Source organism: Bufo bufo, chromosome 2 (assembly GCF_905171765.1).
Source record: "Bufo bufo chromosome 2, aBufBuf1.1, whole genome shotgun sequence".
NCBI classification, from domain to species: Eukaryota; Metazoa; Chordata; class Amphibia; order Anura; family Bufonidae; genus Bufo; species Bufo bufo.
Genome location: NC_053390.1, coordinates 207,631,958 through 207,654,691, shown reverse-complemented (window position 1 = coordinate 207,654,691; position 22,734 = coordinate 207,631,958). Strand labels below are relative to the sequence as shown.

General features: G+C 45.3%; 1 protein-coding gene across 2 annotated transcripts in view; it reads left to right on the top strand.

The window, feature by feature from the left end:
* The window catches only part of TRAFD1 (TRAF-type zinc finger domain containing 1), a 65,724-nt gene that overhangs the window by 19,054 nt on the left and 23,936 nt on the right, over positions 1-22,734 (top strand). For both annotated transcript variants that reach the window (XR_005776145.1, XM_040416051.1), the window contains exons 2-4: positions 3,923-3,977; positions 7,154-7,289; positions 11,868-11,921. Coding sequence is in view for 1 of the 2 variants with exons in the window: in XM_040416051.1 (XP_040271985.1) it covers positions 3,934-3,977; positions 7,154-7,289; positions 11,868-11,921 (234 nt within the window). In the remaining variant the exon portion in view is untranslated. The remainder of the gene's footprint in view (positions 1-3,922; positions 3,978-7,153; positions 7,290-11,867; positions 11,922-22,734) is intronic.

The window sequence follows — 22,734 nt, the reverse complement described above, 5'->3', positions numbered from 1 at the left end:
GAGCCCCTCCCCTCCCTGCTGCCAGCATCTCGCTCTCTGTGTGCTGTGACTCACTGACTGAGGAGCTGTTTCAAACGGTGCTGCCTCCGGACAGAATGGCAGCTCCTCACCCATCGCCCGGGCACCTTTGAAAACGGGCTGACAAATACCGCCAGGACTAAATTTCTGGTCGCCATAGCGACCTGGCGCCTGGGATTTGTCGAGCCCTGGCTTAGAGGTATTACTAGGAGGGACACTATGCAAATATAAAAGAGAGCTCCTCCTCCTCGGGCTATACCCCCAGGCTCCACCAGGAGGAAGTCAGTCTTTGCTTAGTGTCCGGTGAAGGAGGATGACACTTTAGTGATGCTACTCCGTTTTGTTATTTTCTTTCTAGAGGGAACACAGGTCAGCATAGCGCTTTCCTGGTCCCCAGTGGAGTGCCCGCCGCCGTCTTTTGGATGCTGCCTGGCTGCCTCCATTTTCCACCAAGAAGACAAGTGGATCCGGGCTCGACCTGTTAGCTCCGGCATCCCACCAGCTCCTGGGTCACCTGCTGCTGCCCTCCATCCAGAGCACTGTACTCAGGTGAGTCAGATGTCTGAAGAGGTGAGCCCTGCTGGTACAGAACAGAGGGATAAGACTACAGGAGCAGATAAGTATGGCTTCCCCTCTGAAGCCCTCTCAGTGTGGCTTCAGCGTCACCACCAAGACCTGGCGGAACAAGATGCGTCTGCTGACACACTGGATTTGCTTCCCTCTTTGCACGCATTTCAGCCCTCTCGGTCATTTAGCGCAGAGAAGTCTGGTTAAAGGTGTGGGACGCCGACGCCTCTTCCAAACGTTCCCTTGCTAATCTCCCCTTTGGGGGTGCCAGACTTTTTGGAGCTCAGCTGGACGAGTTCATCTCTGCGGCTACAGGGGGCAAGAGCACTCATCTTCCCCAACCCAGGCCCAAGCGCCCCTTTCGGACCAGGTCTTCCGGTTCCCGATACCAGTCCTTTTGCCGCTTCTCTTCTAGTAGGACATTGCCTGCCTCCTCCGCTGTGGGGTCTCAGGACTTCCGCAAAAAGCCCTCCTTCAAGCCCCAACCTTCCTGGCGCCCGAGGGCACAGTCGGCCCGCCCTGCTGCTGCCAAGCAGTCTTCCGCATGAAGGGGCTCCCCCACCCCTCGTGGTGGAGGGCCGTCTGCTCTATTATCAGCAGGTTTGGAGGGCTCATGTTCAGGACGCATGGGCTCTGGAAATTGTAACGTCAGGTTACAAGATAGAATTCGCGTCCAGACCGCCGGAACGTTTTTTTCCCTTCTCGCGTTCCGGGGGATCCCGCCCGAGCCTCGGACCTCTTGATGGCAGTTTCCTCCCTTCTAGACCGGGGTGTTATCACCCCAGTTCCCCCAGAGGAACAGGGCACAGGTTTCTATTCAAACCTGTTCGTGGTCCCAAAGAAGGAGGGGTCGGTGCGTCCGATCCTGGATCTGAAGCTGCTCAACAAGTTTCTGCGGGTGCGGAGGTTTCGAATGGAATCCCTCCGCTCCGTTATTGTTTCTCTTCTTCCAGGGGAGTTCCTCGCGTCCGTAGACATCCAGGACTCCTATCTGCATGTCCCTATCGCAGAATCTCACCAACGATTCCTGCGCTTCGCCATTGGTGGCCGGCACTATCAGTTTGTCGCCCTTCCTTTCGGGTTAGCGACCGCCCCTCGAGTCTTTACCAAGATCCTAGCGCCGCTCATTGCGCTTCTTCGCACAAGGGGCATTCCTTTTGCTGCCCTACCTGGACGACATCCTGATAAAGGCCCCCTCGCTTCCACAGGCCAAGGACAGCGTCCGGATCACTGTTCAGACTCTGGAACAGTTCGGCTGGCTGATCAACTTCCCAAAATCCTCTCTCCTCCCTTCCCAGAAGCTCTCCTTCCTGGGGATGGTTTTGGATACCTCGGCCGCCAAAGTGTTTCTTCCAGTCTCCAAGTCGTCCCAGATCCAGGGGGCAGTGTAGCTCCTGCTGCGCTCCCCGTGTCTCTCCATCCGGGAGTGCATGCGGGTCCTGGGTCTTATGGTAGCCTCTTTCGAGGCCGTGCCATATGCCCAGTTTCACACTCGTTCGCTGCAACAGGAGATCCTTTTCCTCTGGGACAAGACCTCTCGTGGTCTGGACGCTCGCATCCGCCTGTCTCAGTGGGTTCGGGCAGCTCTTCCTTGGTGGCTTTCCCCTATGAACCAGACGTTGGGAAGATCTTTCCTTCCATTCTCCTGGACGATCGTCACCACCGATGCCAGCCTCCTGGGTTGGGGCGGCGTTCTCCTGTCCCGCACGGTTCAGGGGGTTTGGTCGGCGGCGGAATCTCACCTCCCGATCAACATCCTGGAGCTGAGAGCGATTTTCCACTCCCTCTCCTTGCCGGCCGCCCGGTGAGGATTCAGTCGGACAATGCCACGGCTGTGGCTTACATCAACCATCAAGGCGGGACCCGCAGCCGGGCGGTGATGCAGGAGGTGAGGAGAATTCTGCTGTGGGCAGAGTCTCACGTTCCGGTGTAGTCAGCGGTATACATTCCAGGAGTAGACAACTGGACTGCAGACTTTCTAAGCCACAACAAGGTGGATCCAGGCGAGTGATCTCTGCATCCGGATGTATTCGAAGACGTCTGCCGCCGGTGGGGCTGTCCGGATGTGGACTTGATGTTGTCTAGGCTCAACAACAAGCTCCCGGTGTTCCTGGCTCGCACCCGGGATCCGAAGGTGTACGGGGTGGACGCGCTGGTGTCTCCGAGGCAGGACTTCAGCCTCCTCTTTGTCTTCCCTCCACTTCCTCTGCTGCCGAAGGTTCTACGCAAGATCGAGGCGGAAGGGATTCTGACCGTTCTCATCACCCCGGATTGGCCTCGCCGCACATGGTTCTCGGACGTGGCTCGGATGCTGGCGGACGCCCCATGGCCTCTTCTCGACAGAGAAGATCTACTGTCTCAGGGACCGCTCTTCCGTCGGAATTTACGGTAACTTCGTTTAACGGCGTGGCTGTTGAAACCGCCATCCTGAAGAAGAGGGGGTTCTCGGATTCGGTTGTTAGAACCATGATCAGAGCGAGGAAGCCGGCTTCCTTCCGGATTTACTATCGTACCTGGAAGGCCTTCCTTGCCTTTTGTGAGAACTCGGGGTTCCCTCCCCTTCGTTTTTCCATCCCGATGGTGCTTTCGTTTCTTCAGTCCGGACTTGAGATGGGACTGTCGCTGAGCTCCCTGAAGGGTCAAGTTTCGGCTCTGGCCGTCTTTTCACCCTAATAGAGCTCTATTAGGGTGAATAGGACAAGGGATGAAAAGATCCCAAGTTCTATCCCCTAAGGGGGGAAATAGTTATTAAATAAAAAGTAAAAAAAACAAAAACTTTTTTATAATAATTTTAAATAGCCCCCTTTCCTAATTTTACATATAAAAATATATGGTAAACACAATAAAAAATAAATATATTACATATCGCCACGTCTGAAAAAGTCAGAATGATTAAATATCAAAAAGTATCTCCTATGCGATTAAACGCCGTAACAGAAAAAAATATAAAAAAAAACATGCAATTTACCTTTTTTTTTTTGGTCATCTTGTCGTCCCCCCCCCCAAAAAAAAAAATAGGGTAGGACTGTTCTATTATGGGCCAGACGTTCCATAAAATGCGTAATGCACGAGGCTTTTTTTTGTTTTTATTATTTTTGCTTGGTATCGAGTATCGCAATACTTTCTTATGGTATCGAAATCAAATCAAAATTTTGGTATCGTGACAACCCTAAGATTGAGGGATGTTTTATTTCCATGTGACCTCCTCCATACAGATTCTAGGGCTCCTGTAGTAGAGTGTGTTATTCAGGAGGGAGTTTCTGAGGAATGTTTTTTTTTTTTTTTTTATGGTCTTACTGAGAAATGAAAGTGATAGTGATTGTGCTGTTTTCTTTAGAGACGCTGACCATGGATTCCAGTGCTGAGCAGGAGACACGGCTGTGCGGAAACTGGTGAGTAATGTGTCATAATGGCAGCTTGTGGATTGCTTTTTATGGGCAGAGGACAGAAATGTCTCGGGGATCGGTTCTGGTGCTATGTAATACCAGTGACATATCCATACAGAACATCAGAGGTTTGTTCTGGAGCCTCCATTGCAGGTTTTGACAAAAAGTAGGAGCTGGTGCTGCTGTTTCTGCTAGTGGTAGTAGTTGTAGCTCAGGCAGAGGCAGTGGAGCCTCCTGGGCAGACATGTGGCCACGAGGCGTCTGCTCGGTGAAAGCTTCGGCAAGCTGAGTACAGAGCGTATCCTTGTAATAGGCCACTGCCCAGCAGAGTGCCAGAAGCCTGACAGACTCAATTATAGTCACCAGGGTCCACCAGGTGCTGCTGAATCCTGACCTTGTTTTTTTTTTCCCCCTATTCCAGAACAGGAAAAAAGGAAAATTCGCTACAGATGTAAACCTAACCTAATAGCAAAACTACACAATAATCTGTACAATGCATAAGAATGCAAACCCCTATCCAGATGCAGAGGATAAAATACTCTGCAATGGGTAATATCTGCATGAAATTCCATTGCAGACTGTATGTAAGACACCTGTGTTACTGGCTCTGTATAAAGAAGTTCTAATAAGGGGGCCTACACATTAGATGAAAGTCATCAGAATCCACCAGTTTTGGTAGAACCAGATGACCTCATACTTGCCAACTTTCAAGGGGAAAAAAAGGGATCCTACGACACCTAGAAGAGTTGGCATATCTCCCCGTGTGTGGTAATGGGATTCTGCATCATCAGACTTGGCATCGGCGTCCAAACATACATTGAGGCGGCGGGGCTGTCACAAAAAGTGGAGTGGCCTCTAATAAAATAGTGTGGTCTGAGAAAAAGGACATTTAAAGAGGACCTTTCATGTGTGTTTTTTTTTATTTATTTTTTTAGTTTAGATAAATACCTTTCCTTGCGGGGTACCCCCCTGCTGATGCTGCTGATTTTCAAATATCGCTCATACACCCCGCTGTGCCCCCCTGCAGTTTTCCTGCTCAATATGTTAATCCTGAGCATCGGTACAGGGAGGAAGAGACGCCAGGGTTTTTCAATGGGCGTCTCCTTCTCACTGGCTGTGCCATGGTCCAATCACAGTGGAGAGCGTCACAAACGGAGAGAAAAAACAACTCTCCTTCTCCCTGACTGTGTACAGCTATCAGTGACTGACAACTATCTATGTATATAGACTTACACAGAGAATGCTATCAATCACTGAAGACACCTCCCCATGTACAGGTATCAGTGACTGACAGCTATCTATATATACACACTTACACAGAGAATACTATCAATCACTGATAACACCTCCCCTGTGTGCAGCTATCAGTGACTGACAGCTATCTCTGTATACACACTTACACAGAGAATGCTATTAGAGATGAGCAAATTTCATATTTTGAAATTCTTTTACGCTTCCTTTACTGGTAAAAGGTGAATTGCGTTATGGATTCCGTTACCACGGACCATAACGCAATTCTATGACTGAAACGGGACGGATCCGTTATGCAACCCATAGACTTCTATTATGACGGAATGAATAACGGAATGCCTCTAAAGGCATTCCGTTATGCATTCCGTCATAGAATTGTGTTCTGGACCGTGGTAATGGAATCCATAGCGCAATTCACCTTTTACCAGTAAACGAATTGCAAACAAATTTCAACACGAGAGTCGCTTATCTCTAAATGCTATCAATCACTGATAAGACCTCCCCATGTACAACTATCAGTGACTGACAGCTATCTATGTATATACACTTACACAGAGAATTATATCAATCACTTATAACACCTCCCCATGTACAACTATCAGTGACTGACAGCTATCTATGTATATACACTTACACAGAGAATTATATCAATCACTTATAACACCTCCCCTGTGTACAACTATCAGTGACTGACAGCTATCTATGTATACACACTTAGGCTACATGCACACGACCGTGCCGTTTTTTGCGATCCGCAAACTGCGGACCCGCAAAAAACGGAAGTCGCTCGTGTTCCTTCCGCAATTTGCGGAATGGAACGGGCGGCCATTGATATAACTGCCTATTCTTGTCCGTTTTGCGGACAAGAATAGGACATGTTATATTTTTTTTGCGGGGCCGCGGAACAGAGCAACGGATGCGGATTGAAGTGAATGGGTCCGCATCCAAGCCGCCAAAACGGCGGCTCGGATGCGGACCCAAACAACGGCCGTGTGCATGAGGCCTTACACAGAGAATACTATCAATCACTGATAACACCTCCCTGTGTACAGATATCAGTAACTGACAGCTATCTCTGTATACACACTTCCACAGAGAATACTATTAATCACTGATGTCCTATTTGTCCCATTTTGCCCTGCACTCATGAATGGCAGGGAAAATAAGCCTAAGGGTCCATTCACACGTCCGTATGTGTTTTGCGGATCCGCAAAACACGGACACCGGCAATGTGCGTTTCGCATTTTGCAGACCGCACAACGCCAGCACTCTCATAGAAAATGCCTTTTCTTGTCCGCCATCACAAGAATAGGACATGTTCTATTTTTTTTTTTGCGGAACGGAAGTGCGGATCCGCAAATGTGGATGCAGACAGCACATTCCGGCCCCATTGAAAATTAATGAGTCTGCACCTGTTCCGCAAAATTGCGGAACGCATGCGGACCCATTTTGCGGATGTGTGAATGGATCCTAAGACTTTTTTTAGGGAGTAAAATGTCCTATACAGGAGTCATTGTGATCTCTCCCTGGTTTAATACTGAATATCCTAGTAACAGATTCTCTTAGGGTCCATTCACACATCCGTGTGTGTTTTGCGGATCAGCAAAACACGGACAGCGGCAATGTGCGTTTCGCATTTTGCCGGCACTAAGAGAATATGCCTATTCTTGTCCGCTATTGCGGACAAGAATAGGACATGTTTTATTTTTTTCAGGATCGGAATTGCGGACCCGGAAGTGTTGGTCCGTAATTCCTATCGGGGCCGCACGTCGTGCGGCCCCATAGAAATGTATGGGTCCGCAATTCCGTTCCGCAAAATGCGGAATGGAATTGCGGATGTGTGAATGGACCCTTAAAATAAGAACTAAAAGTTACAGCAAGACTGTTCTTTATCAGCCTTTAATCTTACTCTTTTTGTATGGTTTATATAGTAAACATGACATTCCTGTGGTTAACTTCACCATCCATGAGATTCACTGCAGACGCAATATCATCATATGTAAGCTGTGCAAAGAGCCGATCCCCAGAAGTGAGATGGAGGATCACCATGCCAGTGAGCATGCCCTGGTAAGAGTTGGCAGGAATAGTTTTATGTATTAGGTACTGAAGATTATTCATTTTGGACACCATAATGCATTTAGTGTTTTCAGTTTTTTATTATGTATGATGTATTTGTGTTATAGTAATGTGTTATTTTCAGGTCAAACAAAGAAAATACTGTCACTTAGCCGTATGAGGGCTTGTTTTTTGCAGGGCAAGATTCATTTTCTAATTCCACCATTTACCATTGCATACAATGTAGTGGGCAGCTGTAAAAAAATTCCAAATGGGGTGAAATTGGAAAAAAAAACTTAGTTCTGTAACAGTTTTATGGGTTTTGTTTTCATGACGTTCACTGTATGGTAAAACTGACTTGTTACTTTCATTCTCCAGGTCAGTACGATTACAACGATACCGCATATATATATATATATAGGGAAACATTTATTGTAAAGTAGAACTGGTTTAGTTGCACATGGCAACCAATCAGATTCCACCTTTCATTTTCCAAAGGAACTGTCAAAAATGAAAGGTGGAATCTGATTGGTTGCTATGGGCAACTAAGGCTACTTTCACACTAGCGTTTTTTTGCGGATCCGTCATGGATCTGCAAAAACACTTCCTTTACAATAATACAGCCGCATGCATCCGTCATGAACGGATCCGGTTGTATTATGTCTTCTATAGCCATGACTGATCAGTCTTGAACACCATTGAAAGTCAATGGGGGACAGATCCGTTTTCTATTGTGCCAGATTGTATCAGAGAAAACATTGTGTGCCAGGACGGATCCGTTTTGCTCCGCTTCGTCAGGCGGACAGAAATACGCTGCATGCAGCCTCCAGAGCGGAATGGTGACTGAACGGAGGAAAACTGATGCATTCTGAGCAGATCCTTTTCTATTCAGAATGCATTAGGGCAAAACTGATCCGTTTTAGACCGCTTGTCAGAGCCCTGAATGAGTCTCACAAATGGAAAGCCAAAACGCGAGTGTGAAAGTAGCCACCAGTTCTACTATACACCAGTTTGATCAATTTCCCCCATAGTATTTTTTGTTTTTAATACTGGAAAGAAAAAAAAAATTTTTTTCCAAAGGTTATCGCCATATTTTTGATAGTTGTGTATGGAGCTGTGTGAGGGCTCATTTTTTGCTAAGGGCAATCTGTACTTTTCATTGATACCAATTTCCAGTATATAAGCTGATCAGTTTTTATAAAAAAATTTTCTCGGAAGTGAAGTGACCAAAATTTGTCCATTTTGCTTTTTTTCTCTGTTTCGCCATTTGTGATAAATGTTTTTATCTTTTAATAGTATGGACATTTTTGTACACGATGATGTGTATTAGTTTATGTAATATTTTTATTATATTTAGATTGTTTTGGGGAAAGGGAGGGGAGTTGAATTTTTATATATTGTTTTACATTTTTATTTTTAAAACCTTTTTTATAGTTCCCATAGGGAACTGTATCAAGCAATCATTAGATTGTTTCTCTCATACACTCCAATGCATTAACATTGGAGTGTATGAGAAATACACTTTGACGCATATTTATTATGTTTTAGACCCCGGTCTTAATAAAGGCCCACAGCTAGTGGTGGATTGCCTAAGTTATGAAGAGTCGCCAGACTCTGCTGAGCTGTCTTACATTTAGACCTTTTCCTACCCCTGAAACAGGCATAACAAAAATGGTAAATAAGACGCGCCTACCAGCCCGTCTCCTACCCTGCCCATGCCACGCCCCCTTGTTCAAACCTGGCGTGAGCCGGGAAAAGTCGCATATTATGGCACAACTAAGCATTGCGTCGCAATCTGCACCTAATTTAGGCGTATTTCAGCTTGATAAATGACCCCCTATGTTCCTATGGAGCGCACAGGCAGGGGGCTCCATAGGAACTAATGTGTCATTCAGGAGGACAGAGGCTGCTGCACACTGCATCTGGCTCAACCGATCCTCGCTGGGGGGAGCTGAAGCACACCCAGAAGCATGCGCTTTGGGGTTTTTGCTATTTCAGGTGCTGTGGTCACATTTGACTTCAACATCTGAAGGGTTAAAGGCCCGCAATCGGCTTTACTGCCAGTTGCGGACTTAAGTCCAGGGGCCCTACTATTTGAACCAAGCAAAGCAGGCACCATCTTTAAAGCCCGGTAAGGGGTTAAAGAGATTGTCCTGGAAAAAGTAATGACGACCTATCCTCGGGATAGGTCATGATTTTCACATCAGCGTGGGTCCAAGTCCCGGTATCCCTGCCAGTCGTCTGTTTCAGGGAGCTGCTATGCCCACCAAAGCTGTGTGAGTGATGCAAGCTCCCGACAGCTTTCCAAGCACAGCGCTGTACATTGTATAGTGACAGTACTTGGTATTGCAGCTCAGCCCCATTGACTTGGATGGAGCTGAGCTGCAGCCAGGACATGTGACTGATGTACAGTGATGTCATTGGTCTAGGAAGAGGCTGCGGTGTTCAAGGCCTCTTCTAACAGCTGATCAGCGGGGATCCCAGGTGCTGCACCCGCACAGATCTGACCTATCCTGGGGATAACTCAGAAATAACTTTTCTGAGATAACCCCTTTTAATGTTTTTTTTTTTTTTTTCCCATCCCTGCCTTCCAAGAGCCATAACTTTTTTTTATAATTTTTTTTTTTTTACTTTTCCATACACATAGGCATATGAGGGCTTGTGAGTCGTACATTGTATAGCGTCCGTGCTCTGCCCCATTCACTTCTATGGGGCTGAGCTGCTCCTAGGACATGTGATCGATGAACAGGTCATCACTGGCCTAGGAAAAGCAGAGAGAAGGCCGCGGTGCTCAAAGGAGAACCGGTTCCTTCTCAAACAGCTGATCAGCGGAGGTCCCTGGTGTCGGACACCACCGATCAGATACTGACCTATCCAGAGGATACAAATCTCATAAAACCCCTTTAATATTCCATACAATGTATTGCAAAGCCAAAAAATTATTAAGAAGGTGGAATTAGGGGAAAAATACAATTCCACTATTGTTTTATGGGTTTTGTATTTACTGCATTCACTGGGCTTCAAAAATGATACTTCACCTTTTATTCTGTGGTTATGTATGATTACTGGTGTGTGTATGGCTTTTTGGGACGTGAGGCAACAAAAAAAACAGCAATACAAGCATTAGCTATTTTTTTCTGTTATGGCGTTCACCGTACAGGATAAATACTTTTCTATTTTAATAGTTCAGGCATTTTTGGATGCAGTGATACCAATTATTATTATTTATTTTTCTTTGTGGTGTATAATGTGAAAAGGATCTGATTAGAATTTTTAAATGTTTTGGATATTTTTGAAAACTTTTTTTTTAAAGTTTATTTTTTGTTCTCCAAGAGGACTGGAATGTACAGTCATTAGGAACTTTAGAAGGCCCTAGCCTGCCACAGCAAGTGAGTGACTGGTGCAATCTCATTGGGAAGGGGGGGGGGGGAGAGAATGCGGCATTTCTATCATGGACCGCCTGTTCCATTCCGCAAATTGAGGAACGCAAACGGACGGCATCCGTGTTTTGCGGATCAGCAATTTGCGTACAGCAAAACACGCCACAGACGCGTGCATGAGCCCTTAGGCATAACATCTGATCGTAGGGGGTCTGACCAATTTGGACCCCTGCTGATCCCGAGAATGGGGGGCCCTTTTCCTCCCCATTTGTGGTCATGCATGCTCGCTGCCACTCCATTCAGCTCTATGGGGCTGCCAGAGGTAGCTTAGCTCTTGTACTCTGATATCTGTAGTAGCAGTGCCGGTGAGCATGCATGATCACTGCTCTATTCAAACAGGGGAGACTAGACCCCCATTCTTGTGATCAGCAGCGGTCCCATTGGTCGGACCCCCGCCGATCAGGTCCTTATGTCCTATTCTTTGGATAAGCCGTCTTAATGGGACAATTCCTTCAACAGATTATTTTGGTTTTATGTAGGTATTGTACAGTGCAAAGTTCTACAACTTTTTTGTATACACTGGGACAGATATATCAAACTTTTTACATTACGTTTAATTATGGCACATACCATACTTTGTGACTTCACTTCTCTCAACACTTTTCAAAAGTGGCAAGTACAGTGGGTGAGGCTTAGATGAGGGGTAGAAAGATACTTAGTGAAAATGGCATAAATTGTAATTAAAATCTATGCCAGCTCATAGTTGTAGAAGATGCACCAAATTTATTAAGAGGCCTGCGTCTTTTAATAAATATGTTGCATTTTATGCCAATGACCTTTAAGACTGACGTATGCAATACCAGTCTTACTATATCTAACCAACCGTTTCAGTTTCTCACTGTGTTTTTTTCTGTCAGGCTACGGCTGAACAGTTTTCGGAGGAGGTTTTGTGGCAGATTTGCCTGTAGGATTTTTGCCCAAAATCAGAAGTGGATTCGAAAGCAATCAGAAATATATAATAAAGGAAAGATTTAGACTTTAGAATGGAAACATCCAAGGTCTTTATCCAGGGGCTGATTAAGTCTGTTAAATTCAGTAAATCAACATTCGTTGTTCAGTTATGGATATTTCTAACACAGTTTATTGTATAAACCATGCCTAAAATATTTAGGTCTAGTTTATAGATCTCATTTTTATGATTCTATTGCAGGTGACTTGCAAATGCAACATGACCATGGAGAAGTGTGCACTGGAGGAACATGAGGTCAGTTTATTGTGTACTTTTGTTCTTCTGTTCGCGGGTAGAATGCAGGTTTCTCAGGAATGTCTATTTTATAATGACCCCACTGTATTTGTGCTGGTCTCATTTGCTCACTTAAAGGGTCCATTCACATGTCTATAGTGTATTGCGGATCCGCAATACACCCAGCCGGCACCCCCATAGAGCTGCCTATTCTTGTCCGCAATTGTGGACAAGAATAGGACATGTTCTATTTTTTTTACGGCACAGCGGACAGGAAGATCGGGGGCGCGCTCCGGAAATACGGATGCGGACAGCACACTGTGTGCTGTTCGCATCCATTCCTGCCCCATAGAGAATGAATGGGTTCGCACCCATTCCACAGAATTGCGGAACGGCTGCAGACACATTCACGGACGTGTGAAAGGACCCTAAGGGTCCATTCACGCATTCGCAAGTGTTTTGCGGTCCGCAAATTGGAGATCCGCACAACAAGGAGACTGGCCATGGTGCGTTCCGCATTTTGCGGACCACACGTGGTCGGCCCTGCGATAGAAATGCCTATTCTTGTCCGTGGCTGCGGACAAGTATAGGACATGCTCTTATCTTTTTTTTTTCCCATTGAAATTGAGTACACACCCGTTCCGCAAAATAGCGCATGCGGAGCCGTTCATACGGATGTGTAAATGGACCCTGAAGGGAATTTGCCACCACCATACCCGTGTAACTGAATTGTTAGGCGTGTGATGGTCCTCTGAGTAAAACGCTCTTGGTCCCATCTTAGTTGTTGGCCTCATTCTGGAGAAATTAGTCTTATCATATGCAAATTAACTGTTCAGTGCAGCAAGCACGCCACCGTTGCACTGTAAGCCAGGCTTCTGTGTTCCTTGCAATTTTTGGTGTGGATTTGATGCAGTTTCACCGCAGATCTCACCGTTGCGTTGAATTGAGTTGTTGCAGATCTCAAAATCTGAACAGTAGATCAATTTCAACACCAAAGGAAAAGCAAAGTGTACATGACATTTGTGAAATATCATACACTTTGCTGGTACTGTATTATGCTGAGCGTTTTCCGCGCAGATAAAAACGTGTATGATCCGTAAAGTGTGCAGGTGGCATTAAGGTCATTTTTATTTTTTTTAAATTTTTTTTCCTTCTTCTTCTTCTTCTTCTTCTTCTTCTTCTTCTAAACTTTTTGTTTTTACAGACTAAGGGCACATGGGCGTGTGTGCCCTGTGGCCGTGCTGCGGACCCCAAATAACGGTCAACAATGCACGGGCACCGTCCGTGTTCACGCCGTTTGCAGATGCGGACCCATTTACTTAAGTGGGTTATTTTATAAAAGCATGCTTTATTTTAGGGCCCATTCAGACGGCCGTATGAAAGAGTGCGGAACGGGTGCGGACCCCTTCATTTCAATGGGGCCGCAAAAGATGTCGACTGTACACCGTGAAAAGGATAGAGCATGTCCTATTTTCCGCACTCACGGACAAGAATAGGCATTTTTTATTGTGGTTGAGGCCATGTGCAGTCTGCAAAACACTACGGCCGTCTGAATGAGGTCTTATGGGCATAATTCTGTACAGAAAGTATATAGATCAGCCCGACAGTACGCTTGTTATGCTCCCAGCACCCAACCTTCTAACTGTTGGAAAACCCCTACCTTGTGTTTTATTAATTAATACTCCTCTTTGATTTTGTATGACTATTGCTTAAAGGGAACCTGTCACCGGGATTTTGTGCATAGAGCTGAGGACATGGGTTGCTAGATGGCCGCTAGCACATCCGCAATACCCAGTCCCCATAGCTCTGTGTGCTTTTATTGTGTAAAAAAAACTGATTTGATACATATGCAAATTAACCTGAGATGAGTCCTGTTCGTGAGATGAGTCAGGGACAGGACTCATCTCGGGTTAATTTGCATATGTATCAAATCGTTTTTTTTACACAATAAAAGCACACAGAGCTATGGGGACTGGGTCATGCGGATGTGCTAGCAGTGATCTAGCAACCCATGTCCTCAGCTCTATGCACAAAATCCCGGTGACAGGTTCCCTTTAAAGAAGCAGTTCAAGCATTTTTTCTGGGACTTTTAATGCTAACTCTCCAGCAATATTCTAGCAGTGTTATTTGTTCCATTCATACAGTCTGAAGCTTCTTATTTCATGTGATCACCAGCCTGACCACAAGTCAAGAGCGGGTTCTACTATGTAGACAGGAGATCATTGTCCCCAGGTATGACCTGTGAATTACACCAGCATCTACTAAATCCCTCCTCGCACTTTCCCTCCCCACCAGGTTACCCTGTTTTGTACCTCCCTATGCACCCCCCCATTTATAGAATGCTGCTGATGAGATCATTTCTGGTGTAGATAAGGGAATAGAAATGTAGTGATGTAGGTGCGTCCATTGAGTGATTAGTTGCAGTTAGGCCTCTTTCACAGGAGCGAGTTTTCTGTCCATATGCGAAGCATGTAGCATCCAGACCGAATCCTGACTCATTTGTTTCAATGGGTATGTGTACATGAGCGCCGTTTATCACTGATTATCTCTGCATTGCAGATCGCAACATGTTCTATATTCTGCATTTTCTTCCACACAGCTCTGGCTGCATATAAGTGAATGGGATTTCCATTAAAAACAGAAGGCATCCCCGTGCAATGCGTTTTTCACAGATAATTGCTAGGAGATGTTGAGTGTAATTCTTCAGTTTTTGTTACTGTGCATGAAAAACACATCAAAAATGGATTGCATCCATGCGGAAAAAAACTGAAACACTGAATGAAATCACAGACAAAACTAATTGAACTTGCATGGAAGACCATCGGTTTTTCCCTGAATAGACCTGGACTCATTCCGTATCACTCTTGTGCAATAAGCCTTATAAAACTCCCCTCACTCACCCCAGCTTTTTTCTGGGTTCAGCGTAGAGTCCATTGTATTTCAAGGTGATGCAGCTTCATGCTGCTCTCCCCTGACTCCTGCTTGTGATGGGTATCCCCCCGTCTGCTCTTACAAGGCAGAGGAGAGCAGTGTGAAGCAGCATCTCTGTGGAGGGGGAGTTTTATAAGTAAAGGACACAAGTTCTACGTCACTGATCCATCACTTGCTGCCCTTAGATAGGGCTCAGAGCGCAGCATGTGCAGTGTATTGGGTCTTTACCCCCTCTGCCTCTGGATAGCAAGCAACTTAATGGGAAATGTAGGTTGCAGGGCTGCACATGACTGCATTAGGGGAAACCCATCCGCATGAAAAAGGAGACAAGATGGCAGACAACCTTGAAAGCAAAATCAAGTACACACACGATATACTAAAGAGCCTCTACCTTAGACCTCTTGCACACGACTGTATGGCTTTTTCAGTATTTTGCGGTCCTCAAAAAAACTGATCCGCAGAAAAATACGGATGATGTCCATGTGCATTCCGTTTTTTGCGGAACGGAACAGCTGGCCCCTGATGGAACAGTACTATCCTTGTCTGTTTTGCGGACAATAATAGGACGTGTTCTATCTGTGAACGGAAATAAGGAAACGGATCCATTGAAATGTTTGGTTCCGTATACGGAACGGAAATGGGGGAAAAGAACGTTCATGTGCAAGAGGCCTTATTCTTTATTGCAAACATTTACTGGAAAGCTTCTTTAATCACCGTATAAATGAAAAGCTCTTCAACTTTTTAACACAGATTTTGCGCCGAATCCCCATCCAGAATTCCCACATTAAAACTGCATCAGTGTTCACATAGAATATTTTCTGTGCTGAAAGAAACTGATGTGGAATCAAATATATATTATTATTTTTTAAATATGGATTTGTCATGGATTTTCATTCCTGCTGATTTTGTGTGGGAGTTCTGAACCCACATCAAGAATGGACAGGTAATTTCCTTTTTTTTTTTTACTGTGTTTGACTTTTTATATTTTTTTATATATGGTTTAACATGCAGATTCCCCAATGCGATCAATGGAGAGGTTCTGTGTCTGTTTTTAGTGCAGGATCTGGGCCAAAACCCACACCAAAAATCCTCTGTGTGAACATAACCCAAGGCCACCTCTACACATTGCAGAATACGCAAGTTTTTTCCGCGCAGAAAAACCGCAGAGTAGTACAGTACCAGCAAAGTGTATGACATTACACATATCTCATGTACACTTTGCGGATTGTTTCCATACAGAAATTGACCTGCATTGTGGATTTCAGAAGCCACATTATGACAATTATGTTTGCGGTTTTAGCTGCAGATTTCACCCTTTTCAATGGAAGAGCGAGATCTGCTGCAAAACCACATCTAATCCTCAATTAGAAATTGCGGATTTTGGTGCAGATGTACTGCAGAAATGCACGGAAATTCTGTGCGTTCACCTGCACTTGTGTACCGTCACACATTGCAGATTACGTGCAGACAAAACACAGCATAATACAGTGCCTGCAAAGTGAAAGAGATTAGATTGATATCAGGTACACTTTGCTTTTTTTCCATGCGAAAAAATGCTGAATTGACCTGGCGGAACATGTCGGTTATTTATGCAATGTATTTATTTTTTGGTGCAGATTTTACCTTTTGCAGTGTCAGTGGTGAGATCTGCAGCAAATCCGCATAAAAACATAAAAATCCATATAAAAACCCATGCAGAAATTCTGTTGCACAACCTGCACTCGTGTACAGGTAACCCAAGGCTACTTGCACACTGCAGATTTGTATGCAGAAAATCCGCATGATATCTGCAATAAAAATCACACACAAATCTCTACTATTTTATCGACGGTGTGGTTAGTGTGCTGATCGATTGGGGGTCCAGGGTGTCAGACCCCCACCAATCAGGTACTGATGACCTATCCAGAGGATAGGTCACCATTAAAAATATCTCTGAAAACCCCTTTAAACTTCCTGGGACATTCAGCCTGGCTCATTATAATCTATTAGCATAGCTAATACACATCAGCCTAGAGTGGAGAGGAATTTGCTTCTGCTGTGTTTAGGCCATGCACACGACCGGTTTTTTTTGCGGTCCGCAAAACGGATTTCCGTTGTTCCGTGATCCGTGACCGTTTTTTCTTCTGTGGGTCTTCCTTGATTTTTGGAGGATCCACGGACATGAAGGAAAAAGTCATTTTGGTGTCCGCCTGGCCGTGCGGAGCCAAACTGCTCCGTCCTGACTTACAATGCAAGTCAATGGGGACGGATCCGTTTGACGTTGACACAATATGGTGCAATTACAAACGGATCCGTCCCCCATTGACTTTCAATGTAAAGTCAAGAGTCCCTATTATACCATCGGATCGGAGTTTTCTCCAATCCGATGGTATATTTTAACTTGAAGCGTCCCCATCACCATGGGAACGCCTCTGTTAGAATATACCATCGGATTTGAGTTATATCGTGAAACTCAGATCCGACAGTATATTCTAACACAGAGGCGTTCCCATAGTGATGGGGACGCTTCAAGTTAGAATATACTGAGAACTGTGTAATAACTGCCCTGTGCTGCCAGGCAGGAGGGGGCAGATCCCCTCCCTCCCCAGTTTTAAATTCATTGGTGGCCAGTGCGGCCCCCCCTCCCTCCCTCCCTCCCTCCCTTCCTCCCCCCCTTCCTCCCCTGTATTTAACTCATTGGTGGCCAGTGCGGCCCCCCTCCCTCCCCAGTATTATATTCATTGCGCATTGCCGCACAGACCTGTCACTTACCAGTAGGAGGAGCACCCGGCCGGTCACAGACATCGCAGGTAAGTATAATGCTCCTATTGCTAAGTAACCATGGCAGCCAGGACTGCAGTAGCGTCTTGGCTGCCATGGTAACCGATCGGAGCCCCAGCGATTAAACTGGGACTCCGATCGGAACTCTCCGCTGCCACCAATGATGGGGGAAGGTGATTTTAATTGGGGGGGGGGGGGGGGGGGGGGAGAGGTGAGGCAGCACTGGCCACCAATGATGGGGGGGGTGAATTTAATTAGAGGTGGGGGGGAGGCCGCACTGGCCACCAATGAGTTAAATACAGGGGAGGGAGGGGGGGCCGCACTGGCCACCAATGAATTTAAAACTGGGGAGGGAGGGGGTCTGCCCCCTCCTGCCTGGCAGCACCTGATCTCTTACAGGGGGCTATGATACGCACAATTAACCCCTCAGGTGCGCGGCACCTGAGGGGTTAATTGTGCAGATCACAGCCCCCTGTAAGAGATCGGGTGCTGCCAGGCAGCAGGGGGCAGTCATGTACACAGTTCGTAGTATATTCTAACTTGAAGCGTCCCCATCACTATGGGAACGCCTCTGTGTTAGAATATACAGACGGATCAGCGGATCCGTCTGTGTGAAAGTAGCCTACGGATGCGGATGACAATCTTCTGTGCATCCGTGTTTTTTCACGGACCCATTGACTTGAATGGGTCTGTGAACCGTTGTCCATCAAAAAAATAGGACAGGTCATATTTTTTGGACGGGCAGGAAACACGGATCACTGACGCGGATGTACAACGGTGCATTTTCCGAGTTTGACCCAAAGTCAATGGGTCCGCAGAAAATCACGGAAAACGGAACAACGGACACGGATGCACACAACGGTCGTGTGCATGAGGCCTTTAGCTTACATGGGGCTGCCTAGCTCTATACCTTACAGCAAACCAATCAGCTGTGTGAGCAGGACATGGTCAGGAAAGTTTTTCTCCCCCTGAATAAAAACAATTGTGAGAGTGATATATCTTCGGGTCCATTCACACGTCCGTATGTGTTTTGCGGATCCGAAAAACACGGACACAGGCAATGTGCATTCTGCATTTTGCAGACCGCACATCGCCGGCACTCTCGTAGAAAATGCCTTTTCTTGTCCGCAATTGCGGACAAGAATAGGACATGTTCTATTTTTTTGCGGAACGGAAGTGCGGATCCGCAAATGCGGATGCGGACAGCACATTCCGGCCCCAATGAATGGGTCTGCACCTGTTCTGCAAAATTGCGGAACGGATGTGGACCCATTTTGCGGACGTGTGAATGGACCCTAAGTTTTGCTTGAGTCTGCATTGGTATTTTTTACACCATGTCGCATGTTGTTTATTAAAGTTGTCACATCTTGTCTAGAAATGGTACTTAATTTATTTTGTACTCTACTCCCTACTGGAGTTGGGCTACTTTCACACTAGCGTTTTTGCTGGATCCAGCAGGGTTTAGCAAAAACGCTTCCGTTACTGATAATACAACCGTCTGCATCCGTTATGAACGGATCTGGTTGTATTATCTTTAACATACCCAAGACGGATCCGTCATGAACTCCATTGAAAGTCAATGGAGAACAGATCAGTTTTCTATTGTGTCAGATAGTGTCAGAGTTAAAGGGGTTCTGCAGTTTTTCAAATTGATGATCTATCCTCTGGATAGATCATCAGCATCTGATTGGCGGGGGCCGACACCCGGGACCCCCGCCGATCAGCTGTTTAAGAAGGCAGCGGCGCTGGCAGTAGCGCCGTGGCCTTTTCACTGTTTACCGCAGGCCCAGTGACGTCACGACTAGTATCAATAGCCTGGACGGGGCTGTTCCGTTAACTTGAATGGAGCTTGGCTCCGCCCAGGCCATTGGATACTAGTTGTGACGTCACTGCGGTAAACAGCAAGAAGGCCGCGGCGCTACTGCCAGCGCCGCTGCCTTCTCAAACAGCTGATCGGCAGGGGTTTCGGGTGTCGGACCCCCGCCTATCAGATGCTGATGATCTATCCAGAGGATAGATCATCAGTTTGAAAAAACTGCAGAAGCCCTTTAAACGTATCCTTCCCCATTGACTTAAATTATGGGTCATGACGGATCCGGATCTTGCTCCGCATCCCATGACGGAAAGCAAACCACAGCATGCTGCGGTTTGCTCTCCGGTATGAGAATGGAACGAATGCATTTTGGCGCTTTTTGTTCTGTTCAGTTAAGTTTTGTCCTCATTGACAAGGAATGGTGACAAAACAGAAGCGTTTTTCTCTGGTATTGAGACCCTACCGCTCGTTAGCAATCATCTGACAATGTAATACTGCCACTGATTACCCGTTCATCAGGTAATTGGGATCTTTTACATGTTAAAAAATCCTGGTTTGCCGGCGGCAGATTACGCTGTGTAATAGGCACTCTGATGCCGGCAGACAATGAGACAGTATAGGGACGAGCGGTGCATTAGCGATCCCTTGTCCCTATGCTGAAGAGGAGATCGTCGCATGTAATAGCAGCAGTCTCCTCCTCTAGCGAGCAGACAATTGACGGAAGGGAACCACACCACACCCATTTCCCCACCTACTTTTCAGAACAGCAGTGAGTGGTAAAAATTCAAAAAGTCATGAAACCTTTGTGCAAGGAAGCCCAGACAGTTGCGAATGCCCTGTTTTGTGACTTTTTGAAGCCAGGATTCTGGAGTGTAGGAGGTGATAAACTCCCCTCCGTGCAACAGAGATATTGTAAATGGTAAGTAATAAGGTCTAAAGTATAAAGGAAATGAGCGGGACTGTCCAGTGTATAGTTTGTAACCCATTAAATTATAAGACTACAGAATAGAACAGGCAAAACTGGGCTACTGGTGTCTTTTTGTGCACATGGGGGTCATCTACCATCATTTTTGCGCCAGCTTTTAGCAATTAAAATAGTTGCAAATTTGCAAACTTTTTTAACATCCTTGGACTATTTAATTGCACATTCAGCACTTTGGAGTGATGGCTCTGAAAAATGTACTAACTTTTATGCCTGAAAACAGTGATGGCTGGTGTCGTTGTTATGCCTGACGCAAGGACTGCCGGAGGTGCGCCTAATTTATGACGAGGCACACTCCTCATCATAAATTAGCTGAATCCTATGACAGTGTAGGGGCAACAAAGATTGGTGTGGAACGCTGGTTTTTGTAAATGACCCCATAGTCTTCTAATATAATTGCTTAGTTCTTTTCTTTTCCACCAAATTACATATTCGGTGTTTGTGTAGTGATGCAGGGCCTGGATCTACTACTTTCTGAATACTAGACAAAATACTAAACAAACTAGTTCACCATGTTAGACAAGAATCAGCATGTACATCACCAGCTATTGGAGTACACTAGCACTAGGAGCCTACACTAGTGCCTATGCAGAATGAGGATCGCCAACGTTTTCTGTACGGTGCCTCCTACGTTATCTCTACCCAGTCTTGCAGCACAGCCTGCCCTGGCACACCGCACTATGAGCTGTGACACTTACTGACATAATCAGTTCCCCGTCAGTAAACGCATTTGGGCAGATTTACTGATTCTGCTTGAGACCTGCTTGCGCTCACAAAATATGGATACCGTACATTATAATACTAGAAATGACTATTTTTGTCTGCAAAACGGACAAGAATATGATATGTTCCATAATTTTGCAGAACAGCACGTGGATAAAATCCCTGTGCTGTCTGCATTTTTTGGACGCCGACCCAAATTACGGTTGGGTGCATGAGGCCTAAAATGTAGACAGGATAGGGACAGACACTTTTGTCTACCTTTTAACCCCTTCAGGGCCCTGAGATTTTCCTTTTTTGCCTTTTCATTTTTCACTTCCCGCCTTCCCATAGTCCTAACTTTTTTTATTTTTCCATTCACATAGCCTTATGAGGGCTTATTTTTTTGAGGGACAAGTTGTACTTTCTAATTGCATGCCTTGTAGTAGGAAGCGGGGAAAAAAATTCGAAATGGGGTAGAATTAGGAAAAAACGGAATTGAGATGGTGTGTTTTTTTTTTTTACACTATGCGGTAAAATTGACCTGTTATCTTCATTCTCCAGATCAGTACGGTTACAACAATACCACAGTTGTATAATTTTTCTTGCGTTTTAATACTGAAAAAAAACCTTTGAGGAAAAAAAAAAAAATGTTAGAACCATATTCTAACCCCTATAACTTTTTTGTAGTTATGTGTACGGGGCTGTGTGAGGGCTCATTTTTTGCGGGACGATCTGTACTTTTCAGTGATACCAATTTGAAGTGTGTGCGACTTTTTGATCACTTTTTATAAAAAAATTATTGGGTAGTTGAAGTGACAAAAAATGGCGAATTGGCTGTTTTAATTTTTTTCCCCGTTACTCTATTTGCCATATGCCATTAATATTGTTATATTTTAATTGTATGGGCATTTTCGCACGCTGATGTTTATTTTTTTTTATTGGTTAAGTATTTTTATGTTCAGGAAAGGGAGTTTATTTTAAACTTTCTATATGTATTATTATTATTTTTTTATATTTGTAAAAACTTTTTTTTTTTTTTTACTTTTTTCATTTGGGTGACAATAGCTGGCAATCGTTAGATTGCCCATTGTGTTCATTGATGGCTATATAGCCATTAGAGATGAGCCAATTTCATATCTTGAAATCGTTCACGCTTCGTTTTGTGGTAAAAGCAGAATTGCGTTATGGTTTCCGTTACCACGGACCATAACGCAATTCTATGACGGAATGTATAACGGAATGCCTTTAGAGGCATTCCGTTATTCTTTCCGTCATAATAGAAGTCTATGGCCTACATAACGGATACGTCCCGTTTCCGTTATGCAGGGGAATCCTCGTTTTCACTCTCTTACACCCCCACCACTCCTAAGTGGCAAGGGTGGCATAAAAACTCTTGGGTGACAAGATATTGTCGTACAGGAGTAAAAAAAAAAAAAGTCGTTAAGTACTGTCTTGCAACTTTTTTTTAAGCCAAAGAGTGGCTTGACATGCTTAGTAAATGACCCCCACTGAGTGAGATGTTCCTGAAGGCAGAAGCTGATTTTGCATTTGACATAAGGGCATGCAGAGATGACACAATCCTTGTCTTCTCTGCTTGTTTCTTTATATAGGTCCACATCCCGCCACTTTCCTTGGCCAGATCATCT